Source organism: Sinocyclocheilus grahami, unplaced genomic scaffold, assembly GCF_001515645.1.
Source record: "Sinocyclocheilus grahami isolate Dianchi unplaced genomic scaffold, SAMN03320097.WGS_v1.1 scaffold544.1, whole genome shotgun sequence".
Lineage (NCBI taxonomy): Eukaryota > Metazoa > Chordata > Actinopteri > Cypriniformes > Cyprinidae > Sinocyclocheilus > Sinocyclocheilus grahami.
Genome location: NW_015505723.1, coordinates 478,015 through 489,841, shown reverse-complemented (window position 1 = coordinate 489,841; position 11,827 = coordinate 478,015). Strand labels below are relative to the sequence as shown.

Below are 11,827 nucleotides of genomic sequence, written 5' to 3'. Positions count from 1 at the left end.
CAGATCCAGACATTTGTAGTTTTCTTTTTCAATTTTCAATTAGTCTGTTTTACGAAAGGCTTTTATTTTGTTATTTCTCACCAGACAGTTATTTTCATATTATTTGGAAATTACTCAATGTTTGAAGTAATGTTCATTTTATCAGACCGTTTTTTAAACATTTGTATTATTTTAAATGTATTTATTTATTCGTTCGTTCGTTCATTGTGGACAGGGAAACTGGCTCAATAAATGAATGCCAGAGATAGGTTTTCCTTTGATCTGAGGTTTTATAGGATTTGACCGTAACGCCTAGTATACGGCTGGAATGACCGTGTTTTTGAAAGTGGAGGGCTGGCCTGACCGCAGTTTCATTTGTCCCGAACACTAGTCTGTCAGAATGGCTGGAGAAAAGTGTGCCTCTGATGATAAGCAGGATTCTTCTGACGACTGCGGGGAAGAGAATTGTATTTTCTGTAAAATCGCAAACAGAGACGATCCATCCACTGAGATATTGGCGGAAGTAAGTTACGTTAAGTGGATCTTTATCGACTTGTGGTTTCTTGTTGTCTGGGTAGCTTAATTTCAAAGGTGAATTAGGTAAGTAAATTCACTCCTCTTTCTAAATGTAACTTTATAATATTAGGCCTATAGCCTATATTTGACAGCAGTTCATTATAGTCATCAGCATCCAACCTGAAGGAAGAAAGATGAACTGGGAAGGAAATCTGATAAGCAGGATTGGTTCCGTGACTTAAGCTTCGAGAACAGTTCTGTGATACGAGAAGCGCTTGATATAGAGGACACTGTTCTCGATGTACTTCTTTTTGTATTAACTTTACTTAATGAGTCATTTAGATGTGTTCATTCAAATGACATAAAAAGTACAGCGGCAGTAGAGCTTTACTTTCACTTTTCGTTTCTTTCTGAAATAACACGATCCGGCTTTTATTGGAAAGGAGGAAGAGCTTTTGGGGGACAAGCTAAATGCTATTAACTAATATGGTATATGAGTATGAAATATGAAAAAGAAGCAAATATAATAATTTTATATTCATAATAAAACACAATAATTAAACATCCTCAAAAATGGTCGTAGCTTATCTCAAAAATATATTTGAGTCATAACTTCTGCTGTGGTTATGGCGTCATATTTAGTCATTTCGCCCTCGTCATTTCTCATTAGCGGAAGTGATGTTACTCCAGTGAGTAAAACAAATGGGCACACTGCCACTACTGCTCTCAAAAGTTACTTAAAACCGCAACGTTTCGACCCTAAGGTCTTCGTCAGGCAAAACGAAAAAAATATATATATTTTTGTTTATTGACTGTGAAGGGTTTCATATGATCGAGCACCTGCCCAAAGTTTGTGGATGTGCGCAAATGACACTCCCTTCACTCATCCAGTATGCCCCCTGTATAAATACAGTGGGGTCCTTAGATACACATTATAAAGTCATTTACTTCATGAAGTGTGTTACTTGGAACTATTACAAAACCAATTCATAATGTTTCCCCTCAGTTTTCTGTAACATTCAATGATAATTATAATTAGTATCTTATACTGTTAATGCCAAGGTAAATACAAATGTAATGCGCAATTATTATTATTATATATTTTTTTTTGACAGGATGAGGACATTGTTTGTTTCCAGGACATTGATCCAGGTGCACCTCATCACTACCTGGTTATACCAAAGAAACATATCCATAGCTGTTTGTCACTCCAAACAGATGATATAAATCTTGGTAAGATTATGTCTCTTTTGGATGTGCATTTGATTATTAAATTGTGTATTACTGTTTTGTGAATGGCTTTTGTATTTCTAGCCAGCAGAAGGTAGAAACACAGAGAAATTAAGTATTGAGCTCTGGTTTATTTTGCTTATTGTTAGACTGATTATATATTGACAATACAATTACAATACAATTAACAAGCAATGCCATACTGATGACAGGGCTGATGTTTCATTTAATTGATTTGATCGAAAACAAGTATTTTAATAAGATACAGTGATTAAATGGGATTTTCAATAATCTAAATGTTATTATCCTGAGCAGTGAAGAAGATGGCAGATATGGGAAGAGAGGTACTGAAAGCCAAGAATGTCACAAATTTGGAAGACATCAGGTTTGAAGACAACACTACTGTCATATTAATCAAGCATTTATTTGGATGAAGCAGTTATTAAATGAGAACATGACTATATTTCAGTCTAGGTTTCCATGTACCTCCATATATCACTGTCCCCCATCTGCACCTCCATGTTCTAGCACCTTTTAGTCAGCTGTTTAAATTGGCAATACGCAAGTACACATCCTTCTGGTACCTCACTGTGAGTAAACTAAAGATGTTTCAAGCATTTATTTGATTACACTTGGTTGTATATGAATTCATAAAGTTTGAACAATTTATCATTATTTCTCTTTTTGTGTGTGTGTTGTTTTAAAGGAGGAGAAGCTGCTTCAGAAACTGACCGGAAAAAAAAAAAAAAAGAATGGGCATGTGACAGTTGCATGCCGCCATGTGTAGCTATGTGCGCCTTATTACTGAACTAAAAAACTTGAAATCACAAGGCACTTTAGTCAAGATCAGTGGACATTGTTTTTTCTTTTTCATTGTTTGGTTTGAGCCTTAAATGCCTGCCATTTAACGTTATTTTTATATTTTATTTATATAATGCTAAATAATTTTAAAAACCAGGATGGTATCCTTTAAACTGACAATCAATATTTTAACTAAAGTGTAATCTGATCAATAATGTCTAATGTTATTAAATGGATGGAACAGTTATGTTTGTACAGATTCTACATGCTATATTGTGAAAGATTTATCGTACAGTGAGCCATCAACACATTCATGGTCACACCCAGGGGTGTTGCTGGGAGAGGCCCAGAACAATGTTCTCTGGGGGTTGTAATCCCCCCACCCCTCTGAACGTGATTTTGAGGAGGCCCAGAAAAAATCATTGCAGTGGACCCAGAAATCCTAGCGACACCACAGGTCACACCATTATGTTTTCTTCAGTGTTCATGCTCATGTTCTTTACATACTGATCAGAGGGGCACATCCTGTCCAAGTGTGCGGTTCTTGGCATGGACAAAGGTTAAAGGGGTCATATGATGCGATTTCAGTTTTTCTTTTCTCTTTGGAGTGTTACAAGCTCTTGGCCTAAAATCTTTAACTGATGGAAACTATGTGGAACTTGTGTATCATTGCCCAATCAAACCATACAAGTGTATCCTTTTGATGTCTGTAAACAAAGGTCAAAGGTCAGGTATCTGCTATAGAGGGTTAAAATAATCAGTAAAGATGCCTTTGCAGCCAGCCTTACAAAAGATGCTTACAGTGATGTAATAGACTCCACGATAACACAAGATACGTTTATCTGCTGCTAGTCAAAATGTGTTGGCCCACCTGCTTAAAATTATTATAAATCAGCTGAGTGAACAAGACTGATTACTATTTATTTATTTTGCCTTTATTGCTTTCTGTCATAGTTAAAAACAGGACACCAGTCTAGTTGTTATGATTTGTGGCCAGTATAAAGGTTTTAAACCTCATCTGGCCAGGCACAGGGAGAACTTGTGTTTAAGTGTTTAGAGAGGTTGAAGATCTGCTTGGCTGTGGATGTATAAAAAAACATTTCTTTTTGGTCATGTTAGCAATCATTGTGTTAATATTAATGATACACGTTTCGGTCTAAAACTTGCAGCTAATGCTCTGCTTTTATCTGAGGTTCAAAGTCTGTGTTTCAGAGACTAAAAACAAAAAAAGCAGACGAGAGCAGGCAAAATGATGGAGTGCTGTTTAATGCGTGGTCAAAATGGATTTTTGCCTACAGAGCAGTCAGAAAAAGATAACAGAGTTGTTTAAAATGCGTATCTGCTTAAGCTTGATAAGTAAAAAAAAAAAAAATGTATGTTGTGCTAATTGTATTGGATGTGTCTTATGTACAGTCAATGAAAAGTTTTGTTCTCTTAGTGGAAGTTAATGAACATGCATAATATTACTTTTGATTAAATATGTGCTTAATGGTTAAATGTGCACTCTGTGTCCATCTCATTTACAGTGACATTGTTCAGAGGAGCAGAGAGGAGCTCAAAGCTATCAGAGAAACCAACCCAGGCCTCAAACCTACATTGGCTATCATACAGGTATGTCTTTGTGTTTAGATAAAGAGTTGGAGAGCACTTGTGTGTATCTGTTGCCATGTGAATGTATCTCAGACACTAAAAGCTGGTTTGCTTTTACTTATGGAAGGCTGGTGAAGATGACGGTTTGCTGGAGGTGAATAAGAAGATGGCTGGAAAGGTATAACTGTTTTTCTTCCCTTCTGTCCAACATGCAATAAATAAATGGGTGCAAGTAACACAAATCTTTGCATTATACTTTACATTACATTTTAGCAGATGTTTTGCTGTTGATAAGATGAATGGAAATGCAAATTAATAGCTTATACAGTGATATATACCTGCTGATTTTGTATCCACACAGATCGGATTGAACGTTATGCAGATTTGTCTTCCACGCCAGTGCACAGAGGAAGAGGTAAGTGATGCTGCAAATTCTGAAAAGCAAATTAGAGTAGCTTTTTTGATTAAACCGAAACTATCCTCTTTATTCTACAGGTGATTGAGGAGATCTTGAGATTAAATGAGGATTCTCGTGTTTATGGCATTTTTTTGAACCTTCCTCAGTCCTTCCTCTCAAAAAGTGTCCGTAATGCCGTCAAGCCACAGAAAGATGTGGATGGGTAAGCTACAGTTTTTTTGTTTATATTCATACGTGTAACCAAAAATCACTTTTTGGCATAAGTGCCAATGGTGGTTGATTTGAGAATTTTCTAGCTATGAATATATCCCATCTGCCATGATTTTGTATGGTATTTATTAAAAATAATTGTATTCTTATGACAGGGAAGTTATTGGGAAACTATTCATTGTAGGATACTTTTAAATATATTATAGATGCATTTACTTTAATTGAATAAAGTACAACAAGAAGTGTAATTTTAGGGTAGAAACTGAATGTTTTCCACACAAAGTCACATAAGCCTATATGTGTTTGCAGGGTCTCTGATCTTAATGTTGGCCGTGTAGTGTTGGGGGATCAGAGAGACAGTTTTGCTTCACCTATAGCTGGAGCTGTGCTGGAGATGCTTGCCAGGCACGGTGTGTATCTGTTTGTTTATTTATGCATTTCGGCATATGTTATTACATTTGCATTCAAAAGGTGAAATGTTTCATAAACACTGCTAATTCTACTGAATGGAGTACAAAACAAATATCCATATTTATATGGGCCATTCTACAGAATTGGTGCAAACTTCTGTCCCACAACCAAAAAACACATTTAAAAAGCATTTAAGGATTCAAATCTTAGATGTTTATTAAAGGGGTCATCGGATGCCCATTTTCCACAAGTTTATATGATTCTTTAGGGTCTTAATGAAAAGTCTATAACATACTTTGGTTAAAATTTCTCAATGGTAGTGTAAAAAAACACCCTTATTACCTTGTCAAAATCAGCTCTGTTTTCAGTACGCCGTTCAAGTCCATGTTGCTTTAAATGCTAATGAGCTCTGCTGACCCCACCCCTCTCTTCCAAGTAGGTATAACTGCAGACCGGAGATCTCCAAAATGGGGTGTGAACTCCAAAAGTGGGCAGAACCTCCAAAATGGGGCGGGGTCTCCTCGGGCAAAGACTTTCACCACTTTATTGACTTACATTTCAAAATAAAACTTTATAAGTTAAACATTGTTTCTAGTTGATCTAAAATAAAATATGCTATATAAATAAATATTCTCCGTAAGAGCAGAGCCCAAAGCTCATGGCCAGTGGTGTTTGGACTGGAGTTTGAACCTCTGCTTCATGATGTAAACGGGAATCACCCATGAGCTCTCCCGCGAGCCGTCCCTGCACAGTGCAAATATTTTACTCTATCGCTTTGTTTTAAGCAACGGGGGTGTCCTGGGGCTCGAAATTCGCAGGGTAGGAGGGGGTAGTGATGCTGGGTGTAACTAAAAAGGTGCCCATTGTCCGGTGAGGTTCGGTTGGGGAGTTACGGAACGATCTCATATCGCATAATCTTATTAACTGTTTATCTGCTGAACTGCATCTTTCTTTACCATGCTATTCAGCGTCAATCCCGCCGTGAACTCGATTTGACTGGTTAAGGTTAGGGTCAGGTGTGGGGTAGGTTTAAGCCCAATTTATACTTGTGCGTCGAACCAACGCCGTAGCCTACGCATAGATGCACACCCTATGCCGTAGCCTGACGTGCACCTCTCCAAAAATCTCACGAGTTTTGTGTGTTTATGTGCACTTTATTATATTTTAATGTTACACCTTCTTATATAAAATAAAACAAAGCAAAGAACAAGTGTCTTATCATTTATTATACTACATAGCATTATACATCAGTAGTTGTCCGCGACAAACAATGTTGATCTGCCGTGGTACAAGTCCTTGTGGAGATTGAAAGTATGCCATCTTCTCCTGTTCCGTTGTTGTCTGCTTTTTGTAGTTTTAAATAATGATTTAATGATCTGATATTTATATTTACGATGCAGAAGTATAAATGAAAACTGACGCATAGCCTACGGCGTAGGTCAGACACAGAATTATAAATCAGTCTTTAGGGGTTAGCATGTAGTATAGTGTAGGAAATCAACACTTTAATTGACAACCAATAAAATCTTTAGAATCAGCTGTGGGGTGGAGTTTGCACTGAAGTGGATTGGGGGGAAAAAATTACACATGCGTGTCATGTCTTTCAATGAGAGGAAGGCACTCCCTATTTTGAAGCTCCCACCCCGTTTTGGAGTTCCCGACAAACAATGTTGATCTGCCGTGGTACAAGTCCTTGTGGAGATTGAAAGTATGCCATCTTCTCCTGTTCCGTTGTTGTCTGCTTTTTGTAGTTTTAAATAATGATTTAATGATCTGATATTTATATTTACGATGCAGAAGTATAAATGAAAACTGACGCATAGCCTACGGCGTAGGTCAGACACAGAATTATAAATCAGTCTTTAGGGGTTAGCATGTAGTATAGTGTAGGAAATCAACACTTTAATTGACAACCAATAAAATCTTTAGAATCAGCTGTGGGGTGGAGTTTGCACTGAAGTGGATTGGGGGGAAAAAATTACACATGCGTGTCATGTCTTTCAATGAGAGGAAGGCACTCCCTATTTTGAAGCTCCCACCCCGTTTTGGAGTTCCCGCCCCCATTTGGAGATCTCCAGGCTGCAGTTATACCCTTCTCCTCTCTTCTGTGGGTGACAAGCCATTTTCATGATACTGTTTACTTTAGCCACGGAACTTGCTAACTAGCACATTATTAGGAAAAAAAGATTTGCAAAGATTCATAAAAAAAACCCTTATACTCACTTCTTCTGTAGATGAAGCTGGGTCATGAATGATTCGCACGAACTTAAACGCATTTAGGCAGATCGGGGATCGGCGCATTCCTTTAAAAAAACGAAAGTGTCATTAATCCTCTGCGTCTTCAGCGGCTCAGATGCCGGGAGTAAATGACGACTGCTATGTTCATTATTACAACCAGCAACAGAACACCTCAATCACTTAATCGGAGACATTCTTGTCTTCCCCTGCACCGGAGTCGACACGATGGCGGACAGCTTACAGCTCACTCAGGGCAGGTCTAAGGTAAGACGGCCTTGTCAATCAACTATCGTGGGAGGGTCCTGTGCAGAGCTACTTCTTTCTGACAGGAATCTCAGAACAGCCTGATTTGAAGGGGATTTAAAAAAAAAACCACTGGGTGGATTTTTATCATTATAGGTTGGATGTGTATACACACTTCCAACACACATTTATGTTCAAACAACAACAAAAGTGAATTTTGCATCCGATGACCCCTTTAAGATTGTTCTATTATCTATTGAAACCCACAATGATATTTAAAATATCAGTAAGCTTAATATATATCAAATCATAGTTTATTGGGTACTTTCAGTTGGGAGGTGGCTGTCCCACAGCCATTGAGCTAGGATCAAAAGTAACAAAAATTTTCACTCCCGAAAAACATTTGGTGGAGTTTCGGTAGTGACATCTTTGTTTGTTTTTTTGGTTGTTATCCCATAGAATTGTCACTACCGAAAATGTGCCGTCACTACCGAAACATGGGATGTTTTGTCAAAAATAAAGTATACTGAATTATCAGCTAAGATGTTATGATAGTTTGTGGTTCAGTGAATATTCAAACTAATGAATCCTTAACTTTTAAATCAGTATGATCATCTTTTTACCTTTTACAAAGAAAAATTGGATTCAAAATAAACAAATCTCATAAATTACACTTGAAATATTGTTAAGAATTTAATTATTGATTTACCTCTGAAAAAATTTAATAAAATAGCCAAAAAATATATTTACAATCTAGATGTAAGCAAAATCTTAATAGGTCAATATAACCCTTCTAATTAAATTATTACTATTTTGGTAGTGACAAATTTGGGGAGAGGACAAATATTCCAAAAATGTATGAAAATATAATATGAGAATTAACTGCACAATTACTAGAAATGTGTACCTTGGATATTATACAATTTGCATGCATACCGTTTTTGGGGAAAATACACATTACACAAATACACATTTTCCCCCAGACGTTTCCAACTCTGACTTTGGACCAAGTCTGTAGAATGTTCCATATATCAATATATTAAAAATATCCTCCAAAAATGCATGTACACTGACTTTCAAAAGTATATGAGGTCTGTAAGGTTTTTTTTAATGAATTTAATTTATTTATAAATAATATTACAATATAAAATAGCTGTTTTCTATTTTAATATATTTTAAAATATAATTCATTCAGCAGCCTTTACTTCAGTGTCACACAATCCTTCAGAAATCATTCTAATATGCTGATTTGGTGTTCAAGAAACATTTATTATTGTAAATGTTGAGAACAGCTGTTCTGCTTAATATATATATTTTCTGTGACATTATAAATGTCTTTGCTGTCAGTTTTGATCAAACTAATGTGTGCTTGCTGAATAAGTGTTCATTTCTGTCCAAAAATATCTTACTGACCTCAGATTTTGGAATGCTAGTATACTTTTTTGTTTATTGTAGCATAATGTAATGTTGAGTTTACGGTGAATTGATTAGAGCCAGTTTAAATATACAGTATTTACTTTTTTTGTGACACTCCTTTAGATGCCCCATTGATTGGTAAGATGGCAGTGCTGGTGGGTGTTGAGGGACCCCTGAAGGCAACTCTTCAATTTTTGTTGCAAAACAATGGCATGATGGTGCAGACCTGCCAGTGGAGCTCAAAGCACTTGCAAAAGCAGGTAAATTGATAACTGGGAGATATTTATTTTTCAGGTCAGTTTTTAGGTGTAGTTTGCTATTTTCAGCAGCAGAGGGCAATGCTGCTTTGTTTCAGGAGGGACATCTGGATAAATCATAGGAGGCATACACTAATTTTCTTTCTTTCTCTCTCTTTCTTTCAGATCATGGATTCGGATTTGGTGATATTGTTAGAGACTGACCACAAGGGCCTCCCACCCACTTGGTTAAGACCCGGGGTGGCAGTCATCAACCTCAGCTCAGCCCTAATGGAAGGTACATTTATTCAAAGTAAAGATATTAAGCATGGCTCACGTTATAACAGTTGTTTTTTACTTTGCTATACATAAAACGTATAGATCCGTTCTTTACTTGAGAAGTGCCATTTGAGAATCGAGGAAACTTATAATTGTAGTACCATGTGAAAGACAAGCATATGATTCCTCTGAAACCGATTAAGTCAGGCACGCAGTTTTCTTCACCTTTCATTACCTGCCATCTCCAGGAGACTTTAATGGATATAGAGGCCCATGCTGTTTCCTCCATAACCCACAAATTCCATTAGTGTGGGAACATAATAAGACACCACTAATTGTATTTCCTTAGATGCTCAGTCCGGGCCAACTTTTCATACTTATGATCTTATTTCCTAGAACACCCTGACAGTTGGGAGCACAGGGCTGAAGCTGAATCCGGTGCAGGAGTTGGGCCTCTAAGTGGTGCGCTAAGAATGCAGGTGAGAGGCCTGTTGTTGTTTCTTCTTTGTATTAAAATCTTTAAAATAGGATAAGTTATTCTATCAATTTAATATAAAACCTTAAGAACCCGTGATTTACCAATTTAAAGATGAATTTATTAGGGTTAGGGTTTATTAGGGTTAGGTTAGGTTACCCTAACCTAACAGTAAAAAGTTGGGAAAAAGTTGTTTTTTAAAGGGGATCACCAAGGCGGCATTTATTTGATCAATAAATAAATACTTTCAAATAAATATAGTCAGTAATGTTGTAAAATATTATTACAATTTGAAATAATTGTTTTCTATTTGAATATATTTTAAAATGTAATTTATTCCTTGCATGGCAAAGCTGAATTTTCAGCAGCTATTACTCCAGTGTCAAATGATCCTTCAGAAATCATTCTGATATGCTGGTTTGAAAAACTGATCATTTATTGCCTGTTGTCCTCTTTTTAAAGCTGCTTTACAGCAGAATTAAGTTTTGTTTGCATCATTGAAACATTAATTTGATTTGAACTTGGTGCTCAAGAAACTATTATTATTATCATTGTTGAAAACAGTTGTGCTGCTTAATATTATTGTGCAGACAGGGTTTCAGGATTCTTCAATAAATAGAAAGTTAAAAAGAACTGCTTTTATTTGATATTGAAATCTTTTGTAACATTATAAAAATCTTTGTCACTTTCGATCAGTTCACTGTGTTTTGAATGGTAGTGTTATACCAAATCACAGTAGTTATTGCCAGTATGTTATTTTTATAGTATATATTTGTGCACAGTTTGTGTACATAATTATGCTATGAATGTTGTAATTTTGAAGCGTTCACTGAGATGTTTGTGTCTGTTGTGATCTGCCAGCATGTAGTGAGGAGCAGCAGGAGGTGGATACAAGAACAGCAGTACCAGCCATGGAGGCTCCGCCCACTAAAACTCCAACCACTCTCACCTGTGCCTAGGTACGAACGGCCTTGCCTTTTAGTTTCTACGGAATATGCATCACTCAGACCTTTGCTTGTTCATTTGTGCACAGAACTAATTGGTCTCTCCATCTTTCTTTTTGCATGTTTCTGTAACCCTCAGTGATATAGAGATCTCCAGAGCACAGACTCCCAAACCCATATCTCAGCTGGCTCAGGAGGTTGGTCTGCTTCCAGAGGAGCTGGAGGCCTATGGAAATACCAAAGCCAAAGTCCATTTGTCCCTCCTCAACCGCCTCCAACATCAGCCTAATGGCAAATATGTCCTGGTGGCAGGGTGTGACATCAGTTTTTACTTTCACTGAAGTTTAATTCATGTCATATTACTTATCTAAGGGTGTGTTTACGCTTGGAAGCTTTAGTTTGATTTGATTGGTTTGGTTTTTACTGTTTGGTACAGGTGTTGATACCAGCAGATCTTTGTTTGCATGCAAGAATTCCTGGCAATATTTAGATTCCTTTGCATATTTCATAAGCTTTTAGTGCGTTTTAAGCTGGTAAAAATACCACCATATATACAGTGGGTACGGAAAGTATTCAGACCCCCTTAAATTTTTCACTCTTTGTTATATTGCAGCCATTTGCTAAAATCATTTAAGTTAATTTTTTTCCCTCATTAATGTACACACAGCACCCCATATTGACAGAAAAACACAGAATTGTTGACATTTTTGCAGATTTATTAAAAAAGAAAAACTGAAATATCACATGGTCCTAAGTATTCAGACCCTTTGCTCAGTATTTAGTAGAAGCACCCTTTTGATCGAATACAGCCATGAGTCTTTTTGGGAAAGACCCAACAAGT

At 36.7% G+C, this 11,827-nt stretch overlaps 2 protein-coding genes across 4 annotated transcripts in view; both read left to right on the top strand.

Annotated features, from left to right (window-relative positions):
* The first annotated feature begins 284 nt into the window (after positions 1-284).
* LOC107555748 (histidine triad nucleotide-binding protein 3-like) lies at positions 285-3,144 on the top strand. Of its 3 annotated transcripts, none has more exons than XM_016238630.1 (6): positions 285-502; positions 1,611-1,728; positions 2,041-2,110; positions 2,195-2,315; positions 2,432-2,511; positions 2,785-3,144. In XM_016238630.1, coding segments are annotated over exons 1-6 (513 nt in total). In that variant the 5' UTR covers positions 285-379; the 3' UTR covers positions 2,786-3,144. The 3 variants fall into 3 exon arrangements, with proteins under 3 accessions (XP_016094116.1, XP_016094117.1, XP_016094115.1); XM_016238631.1 differs by having other exon boundaries at positions 286-502; positions 2,432-2,516; XM_016238629.1 differs by lacking the exon at positions 2,785-3,144 and having other exon boundaries at positions 286-502; positions 2,432-2,572.
* Positions 3,145-3,999: 855 nt separating this feature from the next.
* LOC107555742 (monofunctional C1-tetrahydrofolate synthase, mitochondrial-like) overlaps positions 4,000-11,827 on the top strand; it is a 39,276-nt gene continuing 31,448 nt past the window's right edge. Inside the window, exons 1-10 of the mRNA XM_016238621.1 lie at positions 4,000-4,137; positions 4,244-4,294; positions 4,478-4,531; positions 4,612-4,736; positions 5,054-5,154; positions 9,176-9,312; positions 9,475-9,586; positions 9,964-10,046; positions 10,904-11,001; positions 11,126-11,301. Coding sequence (XP_016094107.1) covers positions 4,006-4,137; positions 4,244-4,294; positions 4,478-4,531; positions 4,612-4,736; positions 5,054-5,154; positions 9,176-9,312; positions 9,475-9,586; positions 9,964-10,046; positions 10,904-11,001; positions 11,126-11,301 — 1,069 coding nt within the window. The 5' untranslated portion in view covers positions 4,000-4,005. The remainder of the gene's footprint in view (positions 4,138-4,243; positions 4,295-4,477; positions 4,532-4,611; positions 4,737-5,053; positions 5,155-9,175; positions 9,313-9,474; positions 9,587-9,963; positions 10,047-10,903; positions 11,002-11,125; positions 11,302-11,827) is intronic.